The following is a 22389-nucleotide window of genomic DNA, read 5'->3' as shown; positions in this document are numbered from 1 at the left end:
ATTTCTTGCGCTATTGTATAAATTATGGGGGACAATGTATATACGATGCCTAACAGGGCCTGGTAGATGGCAGTGCTCAATAAAAATCAAGTGTTTCTCCCTACCCTGGTTCTTTTGTTCACTTCCCTGTCCCCACTTCAGTAGCATCGGGGGCAGCAACACTGAGGAGGAAGATATCAGCAATATTTAAATACCATACAAACACAGCCAGTTTTGTAAGAACGGGAGACTTTGGTTTAAAACAATGATCTGTTTCCAAGACCCTACAATAAGCCCAATCCTGTAACTAGAAGAGGTTCAATAAAGAGTGAAGGATGAACTGCACAGCTCCACACACAATTTAGCACATTGCACATAGTTTTGAAAAGGAGGAGAAAAGGAGGCAGTGGTAGGGGAGCTGTAGTTAGAGGATGATGCTGATAAAAACAAGCTGATGGCATCTTGATTATTCAGCCTAGAATCCTGGAGTGAGTCCTACCTCCTCCACCTCTAGCCCCTAGCTAGCACAATTCCTCACAGCCAGAGTACGAATAGGCCCCGTTCCCAGGCCAAGCCTGACCCATGCCTATGCCAGTCATGATAAGACCCTACAGTTTTCAGGAGGATTAGAATCCTGCTCACCTATGTGTGGGCTCAGAAACTCATTGTTTCAAAGGCACAGTATGACAGGAGGGAGCCGTTATGGTCTGAATGATTACATCCCTCCAAAATTCAGTTTGAAAACCTGTTGCCCAATGTGATGGTATTAGGAAGTGGGGCCTCTAATAGGTACTTGCTCATAAGGGTGGAGCCCTCAGGAATTAGACTAGTGCCCTTGTAAAAGAGGTTCCAGAAAGACCCATAGCCCGTTCTTCCATGTGAGGACACAATGAGAAGTCTGTGACTCACAAGAAGGCCCTCACCCAACTCTGCTGGCACTCTGATCTCAGACTACCAGCCTCCAGATCTGTAAGAAATGAAGTTATGTTGTTTATAAGCCACCCTGTCTGTGGTATTTTGTTGTAGCAATCCAAGGAGACAGGACGGAAGCATGCCTTGAGCTGATCTGCTTTGTGACTCTTATTGCCTGGCTTCCTGTGAGGCCCTGTCCTATTGGCCTGGGTGCCTGTGGTCCTGAGGTCCTGCCCAGCTCTTGTTTGTTTTCTACACTAGGATCTGGATCCTTTCCCTATAACCACCACCTGTGACCCTTTCAGGAATGAACAGATTGTTGGGAATGAAGACAGTCCTTGTCCTACCAATTCATTGGGATTCTCATAAACTTTAATGATTGATGCTTACTGAACTGGGCTACACCCTTTGTACAGTGAGCCTTGGCCAACCAGGCCCCAAAACTTCATTTATTTCCATAGCAACCCCATCCCAGCACTGCAAGTTTCAGCTCAGTCCCTGGGCCACCAGTGCTGTGTAGTCTCCAAATTATAGCATGCCTTGCACCCATCCCCATCAGTATTGTTATTATGGCAGCTGGGAAGACAACTACTGTCTTTATTTACCACTGTTGAGTCAATCCCTCTGAAGGCATTTAACAAATTCTGTCCTTTGGCATAACTATTTATGGCAAGAATGAGTTTCAGATAGGCTTGACTTCTAGGCCTGCTGAGGGATGCTCCTAGAAAGGCTCCTGTCCATCAGCCAGCCTCACAGGAAACACTTGAGAACTTGCTGGGGTTGTTTACACCAGCTGTTTGCACCTGGTGAGCAAAGCAAATATTCACAGCCTCCTCATCAATCAGGAGATCTGGGGCAGGAAGCCAGACCGGTATTAAACCCAGCGTGAGAATGGCAAAGAAAGCCCCTACGCCTGGCAGAATCCTCACCCCAATGGGTGGCATTATCCACAGCTTTATGTCCTGGGGAGGCCTGGGGACTCTGAAACTACACCTTTGCTGGTCATCCCTGGTGCGTACAACCATCTCTGTTAGTGTGTATATCCTTTGCCATTAAGGAAAATTCGAGTTCGGATGTCTTTGTTGTACCTTTCAGTCACTGTCCCATTGTGACAACTTCGCATTTGCCTCATTTACCTCCGTGTTTCCTCAAATCCTTTTGTAAGTAGACAGAGTTGAAATAATGAATACATAAACACTCACTGTGGCCTCTACTGAGGTTTACAGACTACCTAACTTATATGCATTTTTTGAAAAGACTTTGTGAATGAAAAGAGACATGACTTTACCAATAACTTCATCAACAAACTTATGCTAAGATCTACCCTGAGGCAGGCACTGTGTAGGAAATAAAGAGCAAGGTAAGACAGAGTAGCTCTTTTTCAGGACTTTGTCACCTGGTTGCAGCAAGTGGCAGAGACCTTTCAAGTTCACAGAACATCCACTCACATCTATGTGTTTTCAGTGTCTTCATAATTAGGCTGGTTCTTGCCAGTGCTCCCTGAGCCGAGTGATGGATGATACTTCCAGACTGCAGTGTTTCACAGCCTTTGTATGACCCCCCAGCTCTCCCCCTGACATTGTCTCCATGTGGCCTCCATCAGTCTGGTCCTTGAGCAAGTGTGTGAAGCACAGACCATGGCCTGTCACACCAGACATGTAGTGTGAGCAATAACAATTAAACAACTTCACATTATGTGACTGAGATCTTGAGATGAATTTATGACCAGCACAGCCTCGTGTATTCTAACACTGGGAAATACACACAAATACAGGACTGATAACAGGCAATGCATGATAAATTCCAGTGAGCAGAGTAGATAATTCATTCCAAGCTGACTCCCACTTTGCTGGCTTATAAGCCAAGTCTGTGATATTGTGTCTCTTCTGCATTTGCCTTTGCTGTGGCCTCTTCCTCTCTGTGTGGCTGGTGCCCTCCTGTTGACCAGCTCTCACTGCAACAGGCCTTTCCCAATCACCTGATCCAAAGGGCACAACCCCAATGCTATCACACCTCCCTGTTTTGCTTCCTCACCCTCCATGAAATGTTCTTGTCTACTGTCCATCTTTCCCTTCTACAGTGTAAATACAAGAAGAGCAGGGACCATGTCTTTCCTGTTTACAGCTGTGTTTCCAGGATTGGGCCTGGCACAAAGTAGGCACTCAATCAATTAACATCTGAGGGATGAACAAAGGAATAAATGATCTGCAGCCCAAGAGTTCAGATGTGGGAGGGAGGAAACTCACTAAGGACTGAGTGTCCAGAAAAGGATTCATTGGGAGGCGGGCCTCGAGAGGTCCTTTAAAAAGAGGGTCACCAGGGGTTGTTACAGCTGTTACAGAAGCCTGAGCAAGGCACAGGGGTGGGAACACACAGGCAGGGGGTCTGGGCTGCCTGTGAATTGAGTGGAGGAGGACAGTGGGAAGAAGGTGGTGACTGAGAACCTGGAATGCCAGTTTATATAAGGTGTCCCCCAAAATTATATATACACACTTTGAATAATTAATTATAAGGGCAGTGTTTATTAAAATACATTTCATTTTCAAAATTGAGCTATTAACTGTTAAAAGGTGTATACTTTTTTGGGGAACACCCTGTATCTAACCTAAGGACAAAAGGAAGCTCTCTTCAGGGGCTGAATGGGAGTGATGCTGAGTGGAGATTTCCAAGATAGAGGCCCATAGAAAAGAGACTAAAGACAGAGGCACAGTCATTAGGTTGTGACAACAAAGCAGATAAGGTGATGATCAATGGACAGGAAGGAGGAACATAATGAAGGATCAATTAAACTTGGTCCAGAAAAGTTCCCTCTCTGCCCAATGCCACACAGCGGGAGTGGGAGGAAGAAGGAACTAGGGCTAGAACTCCCAGGTTCTTTTCACTGGGCTCCTAATTCAGTGGTTCTTCCACTGCACAGCAGCACCTCTCTGAGCCCCTGGGGACATCCAATCTAACAAAGACAGGAGCAATGACCCGGGATAACGCCTACATGGGTTCCTGAGTGGAGACCCAGCACACCACGTCAATCTGGACAGTAAGGAGCTTACGTTAAAAACAGCAGAAAACACATTTGCATTTTAGAGGCAGAATCTGAGTTTGAACCTCCAAATAATGAGGATTTAATACTTCCCTTGCTGACCACACATCGTTTTTGCGAAGATGGAAGGGGATAGAGAATATATATATTTTTAGTTTAAAAACAATTTATGAGTATTACTATCACAAAGAACAAAATATGCATGCTAAAATTTCATCTCCTTTCCAGTGCACACACTTTCTTATGGAGGACTGGGTGTTGGGTTAGCAGCCTGGAGGGGCCTAAACTTTTGGGTTGGGGGAGTGCTAATAAAAGCAGTGGATGGAGCTTCACAGAATGGAAACTACTCTGTGCCCCAATGCAAAGAGAATTTGCCCAGCCTTGTACGCTCACTAAATACTTGCTAATGAGTTTTTCATTGTCCACCCCTCCGTTTATGTTCTTTCTTTACCACTCTCTGGAGCTGTGCAAGAAAAGTGAAATAAAGTAATGCAAATGGACAGCAGGAAGACATTTCTACATTACTCATTCCCTGTTCCTCTCTTCCCCACTTCCTGCCCCCGCACTAAGTAATCTCCTTTATACCAGACCTTCTAGCTTTTCTCTCCTCTCGCACCCTATATCCCTGACCATGTAATTTTGCAAACATACAGCTCCCGTCATATCACACCCTTCAAAACATCCTCAGTCGAGTTGGGAGCTATTGAGTCAGGAGTTATTGAGGCAACATTTCTCTCCACTGCTGGTGTTTCTTCCATGTGGAGGGAGTGGGATCAGTTGCAATGCTCTGCTTATCTCCCCCATCTCACTCATTTCTCCTCTTGGCTGACAGAAGGGGAAGTAGCTCATCTCAGTGGTCAGTCCGGAAGGTGACACTGGCACTCCTTGCCTACTCACTCCTCTGTCCTTCCCTTGGGGAGCAAAGGGCCTGCAGGCAGCAAGTGTTCTTCTATTCCACCCCACCCATGTCCTAAGACTTGCTAGGCTGCCCCGTCCTCTGTTACCACCACTGGGAAGGTAAATCTGTCTGGAACCCAGTCTTAGGAAGCCTGTTTGATTCTCCTGCTAAGATGCTTCCTCCGGTGTAGCCTTTTTCAGCTGTAAAGGCGATACCTTGGCTGTGTCTATACCTGCCTGTGCTTTATTTCTCAACTGGTTTAGCACTCGGGCCTGGACAATGGGTACTTTTCGTTAGATGCCCTGTGAACACCTACAAACATGCTTCCATTGTCTATGTAAACAAGCAGGGTCCTTGGCATTTGAGGTCTTCCACACGACCCCCGCCCTCCCAAAAAAAGGTTATCATCAACTTTCTGGGCCCAGTTCCCACTATGCTGTGTCCTTGGGTATGCCAAAAACCCGAGAGCAACCACCATTCTGGGCTCACCTGGTATCCTAGAAATGCTTCATTTTTTCTTTCTTCCATGTGGTAAGCTCTGCTCCTTCAGCTCCCTGGCATTTAGGCCCATCAAAATTCTGCCACCCAACCCTACTCCGAGTATAAGCCCAGGTACATGCCCTTCTCTGCGTGCCTTTGTTGGCCCCGAGGGATCTGAGCTCCCTCTTCTGTGCCAGATTTCTCATTCTGTTTCCTCTGCCAGGAACTGTCTCCTCCTGCCCACTCCCCCCATGCCCCTCCCTCACAAACCTGTCTGACCACCACTTATCTCTGAGCTCTCCAACTGATGCCTTTACCTCTGAAGCTTCCCTTGAGCCCTCAGGAGTGTTGGGTGGTCCTCCTAAGTGCTTCTATAGGATCCTGAATACCACTAAATACACGGAAGTAAATGCTCTGCCTACTTGTCTCAAGAAGTTTATGAAGGCATATAGATAACACTTGCAATTATGTACAAGCCCGAAGAGAGCAGAACTGCCACTCTAGATGGTAAATGCCTATGTCCACATAGAAACCAGAGGTAAATGCCCAGTGAATAGAGGCCCATCGGGGAGAGGCTCGGAATGAGTAACTGGAATTAGGGAGGCCTTTCCGGAATCCTCTGATCCTCCAGGGTAGGCTCTCTTAAGAGGGGGTTATCCTATCAAGTATCTAGCTTCTAAACTGGTCAGTGAATTAAAGACATCCTATCATTAATTCAACTGCCCAGAGGTTAATAAGGGGCCAAGACTCCTAGTCCCTGGATTCAACGAAGCTAAGGGGGTGCATCCAGGCTCCCCAGAATAAATCCAATGAGGAAAGGGTCTCGGCTCTCAGCCCTCCCCCATCTCATAAGCACAAATGCCAAAGAGTAGTGTGCAGCAACAGCAGGTTGCAGCTCAAATGACACGTCTGAATATTGAGGCCACTGCATTTTTCTCACTGGCTCGAAGCTTGGGAAGTCTGATATGACTCTTTGAAGTCTGCTCAGTGCACAGGGAATGTGTGGATTTTCTGGGGCCTCTGACAATATGGGGAGAGATAAGACCCTCTTGGGCTCAAGTATCAAGAAGCTTTCTCAACTTTATAAATGCTGCTGGGAAAAGGAGGAGAGCTAAAACTCTGAGATTTTTAACAGGAAGTGTTGAACCCATCTTGCTTCTAAGTTAGGCTAAGAAGAATAAACCCATGGCTTATTCTTAGGGGATGGTGACACAGTCAATCTGGGCGGGAGGAGGATTGATCAAAATTGCTGCAGGGCCCTAGCCAGTTTGCTCAGTGGATAGAGTGTCAGCCTGCAGACTGAAGGGTCCCTGCTTCGATGCCGGTCGAGGGCACATACCTGGGTTGTGGGCTCAATCCCCAGTGGGGGATGTGCAGGTGGCAGCCGATCAATGATTCTCTCTCATCATTGATGTTTCTATCTCTCTCTCTCCCTCTCTCTTCCTCTCTGAAATCAATAAAGATATGTATTTTTAAAAAAATTGCTGCAGGAAGGGCTTCTGTCTGAGGGGTGCCCTTCCTCATTTCCCCAATTAAAATGCTCTATACAGAGAATCTTGTTCTTGTTCCCTTTCTCATGCTGGGTCATTACCACACTGAATGATCACGTTCCAGGGGGCCTGGGGCAAACACGTGATGCAGTAGCACAGTACCGATTTTGGTGAGCCACTTGGCCACCGCACCGTAGATCTCATCCAGGATGAGGATGACCACGAGGTTGATGATGACCGCTGTCGCTGTCACTGTCACCCGGACGTTGGAGCGTGTGTCCTTGTTGAGAGACAGAGCAGCTGCAGTTGTGATACGATACACAATGACCGCAAAGACAATGGAAAAGGTCAAGGCAATCTGTAGAGAAAAAACAGGGAGAGTCACACATCCGCAGACAATTATTGAGCACTTATCATTTGCTCAGCCAACAGTATTATTGGCTAAGCCAGGTATTATTAATCTGGAGTTCATTGATGGGAAACAGGGAACTGCAAACTCCCTAAATTCTCATGCAAATTCTAAGTACAGATGCATTTTTCAGGAGAAAGTGTCTTCCATTTTTATCAGATTCCAAATGGCCCATAATACACACAAAGAATTAACAATAGTGTGTACCATACACATGATGTGATTCCTTTTAGTAGAGAGCTTTCAATCTGCTATGGAGAAAAGGCGAATTCCTATTAAATCATAGTAAATAATACCTGAAAATGTATTAAGTGCTAAATGAAAAATATAGTTGTTAAAGGGTCTGAGAGTACAAAGGAGCTAGTAGATCTGAGTGCTCAGGGAATAGTTTGTGGAGCAATGGAATTTAAACTGGGACTCAATGAAAAGACATAGTGAGCCATTGAAGGTGTTTGAGCTAAGTAGGGGTGAGTGAGAGCTTGATGGGGTGTATGTGGGAAGGTTGACCAAAGGAGAAAAAAGGGAGAGAAAACAGGCAGGAGTGATATTTTCACACTCTCAGTCCTCAGGATGAATAAAATATCACTTTAAATTTCTCTATCAGGCAATTTGAAATGGAGGACTCTGATATCTCATTTGGTGCCAAAACTTCTATGTTTAAAAGGAAAATTTAGCAGCCACTTGACCTCAAAGCCTGACCCCTCATTTCTTCTTTCTAGAACCTAAGAATAATAAGACACTCTCCCTGTCACGCTCCCTCTTCTCTCTTATCACAGCCAAGGAAGGGCCATTTCCCTGAAGCACAGAATGTCAGGAGAAGAACAGGTCCTGAGTAAGCCTCTTAGATGGGTGCAGAAGGAAGAAAGGGAGAAGCTAGGTGTTTAACCTGCTCAGAGAAAAACTCTAATTTGTTCCAGTCAAGTGAAATCTTCTTTCTTAGGATTCTTTTCACAAAGGCAGCTGTTTAGGTCCTATTTCCTCTGGGACAGGGAATGGTGAGGTGGGCACTGGCTATGGAGGGCTAAATAGAAAACATGGGGAGAGAAAAGAGCAGGTAAAAAGGTTCCCTCTGAGAAAAACAATCTGTCCTGGGCTGTACATTCTCTCCCTAAAAAGGAGAGGGCGGGGCTCAGGCTTGGGCAGTGCTTTGCAAGCTGTGTGAAAGACACTCTGGTGTGCAACGAATGAGGAATGGGTTTGAGATGTGTCTGAGTTATGGATGTCTTCAGACTTCTAGGGGGTACCTGGGAGTGCTGAAGCCTGGAGTGTGCTGGTGGCAGCCTCAGCTATTTATTCCCATGTGCTTTACAAATATCAGTGCTTGCCCTGTGGGCCATAGTGTGAAAAAGAAGCCTTCCCTAAGCACAGAGGATGCAGTGTTCTCTGAGTAAAAGGAGGATGTGTGTGTGTATGCCCGAGTGGAGGAGAGGTTAGATGGGAAAGTCACTCTGTGGGAGACCCCTCTTCAGAGGCAGGCTGGGGGTAGGAGTAGCAGCAACCCCAGCCTCTAGGTCTAAGGAGGAATGACTACCATGTAAGAGGGGAAACTTGGATGTGACATCACCCGTCTCCAACAATGTACACATTTTCACTTCCCATTCCTCTGGGATTGTCACTGCCAGACAGTAAGGGCCTGGAAAACATGGTGTGAGATTCTTTTTCCCCAAAATCACTTTTGCAGTGAAGGACCATGATGGAAGTGGAAGTAATAATGAGGCGGGGGCAGCCAGGGCATTGGGGAGAGAGAGAGAGGAGAGAAAGAGAGAGAGAGAGAGAGAGAGAGAGAGAGAGAGAGAGAGAGAGAGAGAGAGGTATTTGGGGTTGGGTTTGGAAAAAACAATGGCAAAAACATCCTTTGCTTGGGGGTGGTGCATGGAGAAACGACTGGGCAGGAAATCAACTTCGATGCTCCCTCTCTAAGAGGCCCAGCTGCTAAACTGGGGAAGGAAGAACACTCCTCCTGGCTACACAGAGTGTGATCCCTGGGACCTGCTCCATCAGCTGGGAACTTGATAAACATGAAGGATCTCAAGCACAACTCCAGACCTAACTCTGTCTGCATTTTAACAAGATTCCTATTCAAGTTCCAGAGGCACTGCTCTCCTCACTCGAGAAATCCCCTATTTCTGCCCTTCCTAAATCCCCAGCCCCACCTCCAACATGTGCCTCCCAGCCCTCTGATGCTGTTCTTTGCCATCTTAACTTGTCTGATCTTGATTTTCCATCCCATCATAGAAATCAGGTTTTGAACTTCTCCTTCGGAGTTTCCCACGAGCATCTTAAGATTCACAGTTTTCAAACTGGAAGAGTTTGGAGAGCACCAGCCCAGTCCCATGGCCATTAAATAGGCCAGGAAACAGATGTGGAAAGTGATTTTCTCAAGGTCGCAAGGCAAGGACTACTACCCTAGTCTCCTAGATCATGATAGGAATGAAAAATATTTTAGTATTTAGGGCTCATTCATGTTTAGCCTTTTATTTCATGTATAAGGGCCCAAGAAACAGCAATGTGATTGATCCAAGGTCTGGAGAGTACATGGTAGAGATGATACACTAATGATGATAACATCATCCTCAACAGCTGATCCATTTGTATCCACTCTATGTCATTATTCAATGCATATCTTCACAAGCACTAATCCTTATAATAGCACTAATGTCCCATCCTGACATTAGAATCCATGCACTCTGGCACTAAATCCAGTACTATTTTCACCACTTTGGCTGCATTATTGATTTTGATGATTAAATTCAATAAATACTTTCCAACCACTTATTGTGCAAACCACTGTGCTGGGAATATTTCATGTTTGTGAGCAGTCTCCCCAACTAGGCCAAAAGCAGGGATTGGTCTTGTGCTGCATTCTGTGCCTCCCTGTTTGGTAAAGATTTTCTGATCCCGTACACATGGTCACATTATCATGGTCCCTGTTGCTTTTGGTGTTTTAATCCCATAATATACTTCTGGGCACAGCCAAATTGCAATGGAAGCCAGGTGATAGAGTCTATAGCCCTATTTGACATTCTAAGAGAGACAGAAAGGGGAACAGGTCCCGACACTCTAGGACTTACATTCTGAAGTGAAGTTGAGAAAAATCATTGCACACATAACAACTGTTGAGCCTAGTAGCAGCTGGACAGAGTCACAGGCCTTAGTTCCTGAGTTTCTGGTATGCTCTGAGCAGAGAGCAGGGGGATTTGTTAGAGGAAACTCCACAGAAGCAGCTTTGAGACCATTTTCTATGGGAAAGTCTTGAAGGAAAGAATAAGGAGGAGCAAATAGAAAAGGCAGAAGCAACCTCTGGGAGAAGCAACTAGTAGGAGAGTGCCCAGTCTAGGGCATGGCATGTAATAGTAGCTCAATTTTTAAAAATATACACACTAGTGACTTCATCATTGACACAATAAGTTGTCTCTGGGATCTTCCTAATTCACTTATTTTCTCATTCAGTCATTCATAAAAGATGTCTTGAGTACCTACTATGGGCCAGTCACCATTTTTAGGTGTCAGGGATATAATGATGAAAAAAGATAAAAATTTCTTGGGCAATGATCTTCTAATGAGGAAAAATAGACAATCTCTCTATATAAAAGCCTAATATGCAAATTGTCCCTGCGGGAGTTCAACTGGGAGACCCATTACTCACTATGATGTGTGCTGTGACCACCAGGGGGCAGCATAGAACGAAGGGAGGCCCCAGCCAGCAGGTGGCAGCTGGGGAAGGGAGGCCCTGGCTGGCAGCCAGAAGGCCCCAATCTGCCCTGATCACCAGCCAGGCCTAGGGACCCTACCCGTGCATGAATTTCATGCACCAGGCCTCTAGTAAACTAATAAATAGGTAAAATATGTAGTATATCTGGTGTGATAAATTCTATGGAAACAAATAAAGCAAAATAGGGGCATAGGGAAAGGTTGCAACTTAAAATAGGGTGGTCAGGAAAGGCCTGAGTGAGAAGGTGACATTTCAGCAAGGACTTAATTGAGTAAAGAGAGAGTTGGAGGGAAAGATGAATGGTGGAGAGGAGGAGGGCCAGCCCTTTAGTATAAGGATCTACATCCCATGACATATGAAGATTTTAGAGAGGTTTTAGCAGAGGAGTGACATTATCAGACCCAGATTGTACAAAGATCAGTGGAGGGACAGTCTAAAGGCAGCAAGATCAGTTAGGAGGCCATTGCAATAATCCAGTCAATGGACGAGGGTTTCTGATGGCTGGTTCCCAATATATGAGTATAAGTAAATGATTGTCTTGGGCATGAGAGGAGCGCTCAGGCTCCTAGCTCTAGAGGAAGGAAGGACATTGCCTCTGATAATCCCCTGTCCTATAAAAAGAAAATCAGAAGAGAGTTAATTCAAAAAGAAAAGAAACTTTAGCTCAACATACTGGGTGAGAACAGAAAGAGAAAATTTATCTTCATCCATGTTGCCTCTATCACAGTGGGAAGATGGACACAGCATGTGACATTTCCTTGGCTCTTTTCATCCTATGAAAAACATCCCCAGCTGATCTGGCAGACTGGCATCCCTAAAAACGTCCTCATGGCCCTGGTCCTGAAATCTTCTGCCAAGGTTCAATCACAGGGGACGGAGGAGGGAATGATATTTGATATTCCAGTTTGTTGCCCAAATTTCATAACAAAGTACTCTTTTATAAACACTCCCTGACCCCTTGACCCCATGCTCCACACAGTGTTCTAGGGTAATGCACTGGTCCTCACGTATGATGAACCAGGCTGTGAATCCACAATGGGGATTGCCCATGGCCACTTCTCAGGGACAGGGGTTTGTTTTCCTTTTGCTCTCTGTTCTCCTTGGAACACAATTTTCTCTGCAGTTCCATAAGTGGGGAATGAGGTACGTTTAGTTCTATCATCTTTATTCTGAGAATGTAGCCCTTTGAAGTTCCAATTTAATTTGGTGAGTACCTCCTGTTAGAATTTCAATTTCAAGCCAGTCATTCCCCCTGCTTTCTACCCTCCTTGCCCCATAAAACCACCAAAACCAAAGCTGTTGGCCAAATGGGAAAATATCCTCAAGGTAAAAAGCATCTCCCATTTTCCCTTAGAGTTTAGCCTCACTATCCTGTCAGACCTTCAAGGCTTTAAGAAGATTGAAAAGCAGGCCTGGCTGCTGTGGCTTAGTGATTGAGTGTCAACCTATGAACCAGGAGGTCACAGTTTGATTCCCACCCAGGGCACTGGGGTTGAGGGCTCGATCCCCAATGAGGGGGCATGCACGAGACAGCCGATCAATGGTTTTCTCCCATCTTGATGTTTCTATCTCTCTCCCTTCCTCTCTGAAATCAATAAAAAATATTTTTTTTTAAAAAAGAGAACATTGAAAAGTATATTTATCTAGTATTTTGGGGGGTTAGTTTCAGCATGATGGGATATTACAAATATCTTAACTTATCACTACTGGGGATAGAAGTATTTTACTTATCTATTTTATTATTTATGCATATATTTATTATCTATAAACTCCTTGAGGGAGGAATTATTTTGTTTTATTTTCTGCTCTACCCCCACTGCCTAAGAATAGTGTCAAGCACATAGTTGGCACCCATTAAGTATTTCTTGAATGAATGAATAATCTCTGACAACAAGATGCATATTGTGGGAGGCTTTGAAGTGCTAAATTAAACTTTTCTATCATTCCAGCTTAACACATTGCAATTCACCACATGTTGTTGAATAAATTCTACATGCCTTGCTCTTGTTAAACAATGGGAAGATAACAAATGTAGACTTCTAAGTTCTGGCAAGACCCACATCACCTCTGCAGTTCATCTGTGAAACAAGTTGTTGAATTAGATCCTTCTTTCACTTTTTAAATTTCTGACACTAGGACATGGTTCCTGTCCTCAATGGTTAGGATGCAATAATAATGACAATAATAACCTTGGGCCAGGATCAGTTACTTGTGGTCAATAGGTCCAGCAAATCATTATAGTCCCATTTTTTTTTTTTTTTTTTTAGAATAAGCAATCTCTCAAACCACCCCCACCCCCCCACCCCCGGAACTAATGTATAATCCTGCTTAGAAATGCTGTCAGGATACACCTCTCCTCTGTAAAATGGAAGCTCCAGTCTTGAATACTAGAAGGATTCTACCTATAAAGAGGGGGCAGATGTCTTAGTGGCTTGTGCTCAGTCCTCTGAGTTTCACACTTTGTTATTTTTAGCAAGATGGGATGTTACAAATCTCCTAAGATCTTCTTGCTTCAGTTACTATTGGCTCACTCATCCTGGCTCCCAAGACCAACCTGCTACCACTTTATTGATATGACTCAAATGTGAATCATAAACCCCTTCCCTACCTACCCTGACACAGCTGAGACCATCTGGGTCTCTCAAAAAGGCCCTCTCAAACTCTCAGGGAGAACACAGAGAAATAAACACAGCAACTGCAGGGAAACAGAAAAATCAGCTTAGAAAGCCCAGGCTGGCCATCTCCTGTGGCTTCCAGACTCTGTTCTATTCCACAAACCATCAGAGAGAGCTAGCCCACAGCTTAAACAGGCTGCCACAATTCTGTAGCCATCTTATCTGATTACTTATTTCAAGGTCTTGGTCTATCCCAACATGAAAGTACCATTTCATGACCTACTCCCTGGAAGTTCCAACTTCAAACATCTGTGGTCAAGGCTGGGAAGGTAGAACCCCTTTCTACCCTCTTCTTTCTGAGAAGATTGAAACTCCTTCAATAGACACAGAAGGTCACTGACCCCTTCCAGGTCTGGTGAGAAAATCACCTTCCCTTCTTCAGGTAACTGATACCAGCAATGGCCTCACTGTCAGATAAGATCCTGTCCTTCTATACAAGGACTGTGGCTTCATCTTTATTAGCCCTTCGTGATTCCCAAAGCATTACAGAACAACACACCCACAACATTCACTTAACAGGATCTAACAAGCATAAGTCATAGACAGGTGTTCCCTCAAGGAAATTACCATGAACAAGATGGAGACGACGTTTATCAGGTAACCTGGGAAGCGATCTTTCCAGGTCAGCTTATCTTCATCATCATCCTGGGGAGAAACAGGAGAGGAGAGACAATCAAAAGGCACAAATAACAGGTAATAACTTCCCTTTAATTTTGCATACATTTGCACATCATTAATCATTCACCAATCTATATAGATATTTTTCTAGTCTCTGATGTCTTACCTCCCATATTAACAACAGCTCTTCTAATTTTATGATTTCTAGAGAGCCTGGAAAAACTATGGTGAAAAGAGGACATGATTTGAGTTCAGCCTAATTCTTGGCTGAAGTTTTAAAATGTTCAACCACTTATCAGCTATGTGATCCTGAAATGTTTCTTAACTTTTCTTACCCCCTATTTCTTCATTGTAAAATGGGCACAGCCACAACACCCATCTTGCCTACCTCACAGGATGATTTTGTTTGTTTTGTTTTAATGAGAAACATGTGAACATGTTAAAGCAATGGACAAATGACATATACAACCCAACCACAGGGCAACATCTTAAAATAGATCGTTCTTTAAATAAAACATCAACTGTAGATCCTATTCAATGTGCAAATTACCCACAATTTTTGCTCTTCAAAGAACCTGCATGTGTTATCATTTGTTTACTCCAAAAATGACTGTGTTCTCTGTTGATCCCAAATGCAGACATTTCTAGGTAAAGGCTAAGTGATCAGTCTGGCTGAGAACTCTATCTTTTCCCCTCAGACTGGGTCCAGTACACCCAGGGGCCACTCTCTGGGACAAGTGTACAGCTGACCAGAGTTTTTCGGCATACTCTGAAGACCCTCCTGTGGTCTGGTGAGGCCAAAAAGGTATGTATGAAGATAAAAATCTCTGTCAAGTAAATGCCATGTAAGTTTAGTCCAGGCACTTGCTTTCTCTGAGCTGCAGCTCTATAGAATTGAAATTGATACAGGGTTGTTGTGAAGACTATTTGAAGCCATGTTCATAAAGATGCCATGAAAATGGCAAAGCATGTTATGCTGGTAAGGTCAGACCCCTGCATTTCTACAATACATCTGAATCAAGCTCAGCCAGTGAATGTTCCAGGTCCCCCTCCTCTAGTCTCTCTTCCCTCCTCACCACTATTTCAGAATACACCTGATTTGGCTCTAGCAACAGTGCCATCTAGCCTTTGAAAGCTTGTACTGTAGGCAAAGAGCCTTTTTGGCCTAGGAGACATCTTTCTAAAAACCATTGTATGTCTACTATGTGCAGACCTTGGTGCCAGGAATGGTGGTAGACAGAAGAACATGGATGTGACCACAGCCCCTGGGGGCTTGCAGTCTAAGAAAACAGAAGTGGCACACACATACCAAAAGCTTCAGGGAGCATCTGCCAGTATGGGAGAGGAAATTATCTTGGGCATGAGCCTTTGGGGCACTCAAGGAAAGAAATGATGTGTCTTTCCTACTGCATGTCTGGAGCTGAGCACAAGGTTGAGCTGGCTTAATAAATGGGGGTAGAAATGAGTGTTAAGGCTGAAGTCATTTAATAATTAGCACTTTCATTTACAGATGATGGAAACAAGGGATACTCAGTTTTTCTTAGACCTGGTGATAAAAATCAGGTCTCTAGACTCCTAGCCTAGCAGACTTTCCATCACACAATTGAGAACAAGGGAACTACAGGTTGTGACCAATCTGAATGAATGAGAGCATATAAATCTGTTTCCATTCAGACTGGAACAATACTTATTCATATGCTTCTAAATTAGGCCAAACATCAAAAGGGAGTAGCACTTCTTTCTGTTTGCTACAGTATAATACTTCATTTTAATCACACTCGTAATATTTTCCTTTAAGATTCTGACAAGGGAAACTAAAGATGGATTAGTGTTAGGGTTAGGGTTAGGGATTCTGCAAAGAAAATAAGGGGGTGCATGACAGGACTCTCCCTGGGGTCTCCCTCATTACAATGAAGGTTTTGGTGATTTTTTTTACTCTTTTTCTGCTCTCTGGCCTAGAGATAAGACATTCTGCTTTAAAACCCAGCAAACCAGATGTGTTCTGAAATATCAGTAGTGGGTAGAAAAGAGAGAACTCCAGTTCAAAGGTTCCATGTTATCAATTGCTCCATAAGGGGGCTTCGTGAGTGAGGAATAGAGGGAGAGGCAGAAAAACCTGTGTTTGGTCCCTGAGATTAGAGGAAGGGGTGGGAAACATCAGGTGAGACTGAGTCCAAAATGGCCCCCAGGGCAGAGTTAGACAGTCCCGAAAGAAATGGGGGGAAGGGAAGTATGAGCAGAGGATCAGGAAATATGGCCCATGATGAAATGGGTCCAAATAAATAAGTACAACTGTAGAGGATGACTAATAAACCCACGGAGGAGTTAGGCCTTTGAGATGGTTTTGGTTAAGGTTTCATGCCAAGTAGTTGTCCACCTTTTTCAGGCCAGGAACCAAAGGGGTGGGATGTCTTTGGAACAGCCTCTAGCCTGCAGTGAAAACTCTGTCCTGGAGAATGAGTTTTGGACAGCATGGTCTTAGCACCTTGGAGGGCCGGGCTCTGTGCTGGATACTGAGGACACAGTGAGGAGAAGACTCAGCCCTGCCCAGAAGGAGCTCAGAGACCACAGCAGAAACAAGGAAAAGGATTTCACCTGGCAAGGAAAGTGGCATTACTATTTTGCATAAGAAAGAGATGTATCTAAAGAAAATTGACTTGGTTGACCTCTCAGAGCAACTATCTTAAAGAAAAATATTCATTTTGACACAGATGTTCTAGTGTTTATTGAGAAATCACCTCCTCTCATGATTACATTGACGAGCCCTTTCTTTCCTGGAAGTTATAGCTTCTATCTCACACAATGAGACACTATCCAAACACAAGAGGCTGAGAGAAACACAAACATTACCGACTGTCCTCCAAGCTCCCACAGTTACTGGTAAAGAGGACAGTGAGTAAAGCAGACTTTGTGTATAATAACTGGTTTTGATAATGGAAGCTAATTAAAACTCTCCACTCACTGGCACATTAAAGATGTGAAGATTTATAGCAGAATTTGATTTGATTACACTTTGCATAACTATCACATAACCAGCCTACAAGGTAATAAAATGAGAAGTAGCTTTGAGACCAGAACATCGGAGTTTAACTCTTGGCTCTAGTACTAACTAGTCAAATGACCTTGGAAAATTCTCAGAACCTCAGTTTCCTCATTTGTAATTATATTTCTTATCTATAAATGTGTAAAACGGTAGTATCTGTAACACCAAATTACCATGTATTTTATATGAGTTAGCTAACCCATGGAGAGGGCCATGCCAGTGCACCTGCACACAGAGGTTGGTGAGAACTCCTAGCGCCTCCCTCTCCTTTTAAAACAGATGATAACCCTTGTCCCACCTATGTGGCAGAGGTATTGTGCAGATCACATGAGTGAATGCCTGTGAGAGAGCTTTGTAAACTGTAAGGCGTCAGACAAAAGTAAGGTCTAATCAGCTTCATGATTACAGCAAAAGCAGGTGATAAGGAAACACTTAGCTAATGTCACCATTGTTAAGACATGAGCCTAGCTGTCACCTGTGTTTGTTTCTTTGTCTCTGCTGTCTTGTTTCTGTCCCTGGACTATGGCTCCTACTTCCAAGTCTCCAATAGCAAGTAGCATAGTGATATTCACGTATCTATGGAATTGTTATTTTGAAAATATTTATGTTCAGAATATGTATTCTCTGTACTATCTTAGAAGCTTTTCTGTATACATGCAAACACACACATGTGCGTGTGCGCGCACACGCACACACACACACACACACACACTCCACACCCAGATTACCCTATTACATTGTATGGATACATTTTTTCACAACTAATAAACCAATATTATAATTATTAATTTAAGTTCACACTTCATTTGTATTTTCTTAGTTTTTACCCGTTGGCCCTTTTCTGTTCCAGGATTCTGTCCAAAACTTTATATTTAGTCATCATGTCTCCTCCAGACTGTGATAGTTTCTCAGACTTTCCTTATTTTTAATGACCTTGACAGTTTTGAGGATTACTGGTCAAATATATTGTGGAATGTTCCTCAATATGGATTTGTCTTAAGTTTTTCTCATAATTATGCAGAGGTTTTAGGTTTGGGAGAAAGACCACAGAGATAAAGTGCATTTTATCCCTTTATATCAAAGATGCAGGCTATAATATGACCTATCACTGAACATGTTAACCTTGATCACTTGGTGGAGGTGGTGTGTTTATTAGGTTTCACTACTGCAAAGTTACTCTTTTTCCCCGTTCCATACTTTTTCTTTATAAGGAAGTCACTATATGCAGTCCACATTTAAAAAGTGAGAGTTATGCACCACTTCCTTGAGAGGATAATGTCTACAAACTCCCCTAAGTTTTAACCCCAATTTTTGTATTTTGGATTTTCTTAAGGTGGGCCTATAGAGAAGAGGGTCAAAATGACAAGGAAACCCCAAGTTCCATTTGGGCAATGCTTCCTATAGCACAGTCCCAGGGGCCATTCGTTCTGTTCCAAAGCCACCCAATCATCCAGTGTGATCTTGTTCTGTCATTCTGGTCCCATTCTCCTCTAAGACACAGCTACTTAATGCTCTCTCTGCTGGGTGAGCCTTCAAGACCTCTCACAAACAACACTTACTCTAGAAACATAGATTCTACCAACTTCACTATGTTCTCTCTCTTAGTTCTCTCTGCTAAAACAGCTCCTCCTCCAGGCAGCCTTCCTGGCCTGACCTTGAGGCCACTATTGGACTGTATATCCTTCCCTTCACTGAGCTTAATACATGCTCCCCGCCCCCCAACACACATAGCTTCTATCACCATCATGTAAGCCTCCAAAATGGTCTTGGTCCCCATAGCCCAAGCACACACAACCTCTCAGGCTGAGCCTATAGGTCCTGCCCCTCAGCCCTATGGACTTGCCCATGACTGATCCCCAGAGTTATCTAGAGATAAATACTTTTAGGGGCAGAATCTCAATCTAGGAGGAAAATCTTGGCAAGGGGGCATGAGGCAGTCATGTGGCACAGCACCTAAGTCTACAGGCATGCCTGAAGCCCAGGGCACAATGCAGTATAATTTGTGGCTAAAATGGAAAACATTATTTATTCTTCCCACTGCTTGGTTTTCCTAGCAGACACAGAAAAACAGACTCTGGATCCCTTGTCTCCCATCCTGAGGTCCAGCCTGCTTACTTGGCTTCCTCAGGTTCCCTGGACAGCTTGCTGCTTCACTTTCTCTGTCTCTTCAGGGGGCTGCTTTGGCCTTTCTGGGTTCCAGTATTGGACTGAGCTTCTCTCCCTCTCTTATCCCAACCCCAACTGTTCTATTGTGTCTCCTGCCTGGATTCAGATTGCAGGCAGCCCCTCCCCACTAATTCTTTAGAGGGGAGACCCTTCTACATTGTGGTAATGGTAAAATGAGCCTTAGGTGGGCTTAACAAGATATGAGCACCTGGGGAAGGCATATTATTGCCTGCAAAAGAAGAAGGCCTAACTGAAGCTATAAGCATCCTCACCCAGTAATATATGTCTAAATCCCTAATATATAATCTTACCTAGCACATCATACAAAGTGTTTAGCCAAATGGCCATGGACTTAGAATACATTTAAAGCCTGTGCCATGATCTCCAAGGCTTGACATGATCTACGCTCTAGTTCCGCTCACATTTCATTTCCTACCATTCAATCCCTTGCTTACTCCATTTCAGCCACACTGATCTTTCCTATTCACTAAACACCCCAAGCTGGTTTCCCCTTCAAGACCCTTGTAAGAGTCCTCTCCTATCTTTTTTCCCAGTTAGGTCCTCTTCTCAGTCTTCTTCTGTGCTCAGCTGTAGCATCACCTCCGATGAGTTTTTTCCCAGTGCCCCAGTCCATAACCTGGCCCTTATTAGTCTCTATCACAGCACATCACTATCTGAAGTTACCTGTCTATTTATTTCCTCTCTGTCTCCTTTAGGAAAACGTGAGCTCCATGACAGCAGGCAGCCTCTGTGTCTAGTTCACCACTGGCTCTCCAGTGCTGGCCTCAGCCTAGCCTGAGGATCCTTCTGCATGCGTGACTAAGGGGTGAATATCAGTCTGGAAGTAATAGCCTACCTCATTGGGTAGTGTTTAATACTCCTAAGGTTGGGATTGAGTATTTAGTCTCTGGATGGGTTAAATCCAGTTTCACACAGGAAGAGCCCATGAAACAATTTTGTGCCACTGTCTCAGGTTACAAACCAGTGCCAGAACCTAAGGGGAAAATGCAAGAGATTTGTGGTAATCTTTTGACACTTTAAGAAAAATAGAAAAGTGTACGTCCCATTGGCATGTGCCAATAAGGACAGCTTTTTGGATGGAAAATAATACAGGAAAGAGTTTTAGCCTGAGTAGTACCCAGCTGTGTTCTGGCTAATCATGAAGACCTTTGTGACAGGTCCTGCAGCCACACTGCGGTCCTCCTAGTGTCTTGTCACGTTAGGTCACACATTATTTCATTTTTTTTTTCATTGATTTCAGAGAGGAAGGAAGGAGAGATAGAAACATAAATGATGAGAAAGAATCACTGATCAGCTGCCGTGCACACACCCCCTACTGGGGATTGAGCCGGCAACCTGGGCATGTGCCCTGACTGAGAATCAAACTATGACCTTCTGGTTAATAGGTGGAGGCTCAACCACTGAGCCACACTGGCCAGCCAGGTCACACATTATTTCTTAGTCTAACCTACAAGCCTCCAGCTTCAATTTGGGCCATTTCCTTATGTTGTACCCCACAGAATGGAGAATTGATCTATAGAAAATTTGTTTACAAACTTGAAGTTCTGCATGAAATCCCTCCTTACTCTTGCTTTCTTCAGGCCCAATCTCATAATTCCCATCTTTTCCTACTCATAATTCCTATTTTTTTCCTACTAAACTAAATATGGAATAAAATCAGTGGTTCCACATTCCTGTTTATATTTTTTCTCCCTACACCACTGTGACACTCTAAAGGGGTATCCACACCTTACTGTGTTGGGGGCAGGTGAGGGGAGAAGGAAGCAGGTCCTCAGCCTGAAGAAAGGAAAGAAGAGTTGTTGGCTCAGCTCCCAGTAGATGGTCAGGACACAGAGAAGAGAGGTTGCTGCTGTGCAAAGGTGAGGTTAGAATGAGACAGCCAGGGCAATGTCATGACTCCCACATTAGCTAATCATCGAAATCACTTAGGTGACTTCAAAATACAGATTTTTGGCTCTGCCTCAGGTCTACTAAATCAGAATCTTGAGGGTGAAAGAATCTGTTTTTGAAAATGCTTCACAGGCGACACTGTAAATCAGCCCAATTTGGGAAATGCCATTCTACAAGACTCAGCCCTGCCTTGCTCTTTTTCCTCCAGGGCCTGTATTCCTGCGGCTTGTCCCTCTGTGAACAGATTCGTTGAGAGGTGCTTACAGGGTGGAAACAAGCTTGGAGACAATTCCCTCATGCACGGTGTCCACACAGAATCTGTCACATCAGCTTCATTGCCAGCCCAGCCCACTGACCAACTGGCTCCCTTTCCCTCTTCTTCCTCGACCACAAGCTGATTGTAGGCCTCCAACAGGCAGGTACTAATCAAACTTCAGCCCAGGGATAAGTTTCAGACCCATTCGGTAGGTCCTAGAATGACAAGGGCAATGTCGGAGAAGGCCTAGAAAGCATCTGATTATTTTTAATTTATGCAGTTACCTTGAATTTGGTGAATTTATTGGGCTTTAAGGTTTCCCCCTACGCACAGAGCACCATATCAGGTTCTACATTAAGAAAGAGAGGGTCACTGCCTTCCACTCAAAAACAGAAGTGGCAGGCTTCTCCGTGTGAAAAATTACATTTGGAAACATGTTAGTAACTTTTATTTAAACATTGTTCCCTTTGAAAGATTTCACCGGCAAATGAATAAATAATGAATCTTGCCAACATCCAATGTTGTTCTGGTCAGAAGAGTAAGGTCACTTTGTTCATTCATTGTTTTGTTAACAATGTCAGTCACTTCTGGCCTCAACCCAAGGACAGAGCCATCACTGTTATACCACAGTTAGACAATATACATCTAAAATAGTGTTTGTTTTTAACTAGGAGAAACAATTTTCAGCAATTTGCAACAACAGTAAATTGGCAAAAAGACACTGCAATTAACTCTCATCGTGGTATTTGGTAACACTGGCTCCTTTAGCATGCAATGTTTGTTTGTTGGTTTGGTTTCAGATT

The 22389-nt window shown here is 44.0% G+C and overlaps 1 protein-coding gene across 1 annotated transcript in view; it reads right to left on the bottom strand.

The window, feature by feature from the left end:
- The window catches only part of ANO2 (anoctamin 2), a 310827-nt gene that overhangs the window by 60514 nt on the left and 227924 nt on the right, over positions 1 to 22389 (bottom strand). The window contains exons 15-16 of the mRNA XM_080659102.1: positions 14160 to 14237; positions 6959 to 7154 (exon numbers count right to left, since the gene is read on the bottom strand). Coding sequence (XP_080515228.1) covers positions 6959 to 7154; positions 14160 to 14237 — 274 coding nt within the window. The remainder of the gene's footprint in view (positions 1 to 6958; positions 7155 to 14159; positions 14238 to 22389) is intronic.

Source organism: Plecotus auritus, assembly GCF_963455305.1.
Source record: "Plecotus auritus genome assembly, chromosome: 3".
Lineage (NCBI taxonomy): Eukaryota > Metazoa > Chordata > Mammalia > Chiroptera > Vespertilionidae > Plecotus > Plecotus auritus.
The sequence above is the reverse complement of the archived record's forward strand: the minus strand, read 5'-3'. Positions and strand labels throughout refer to the sequence as shown.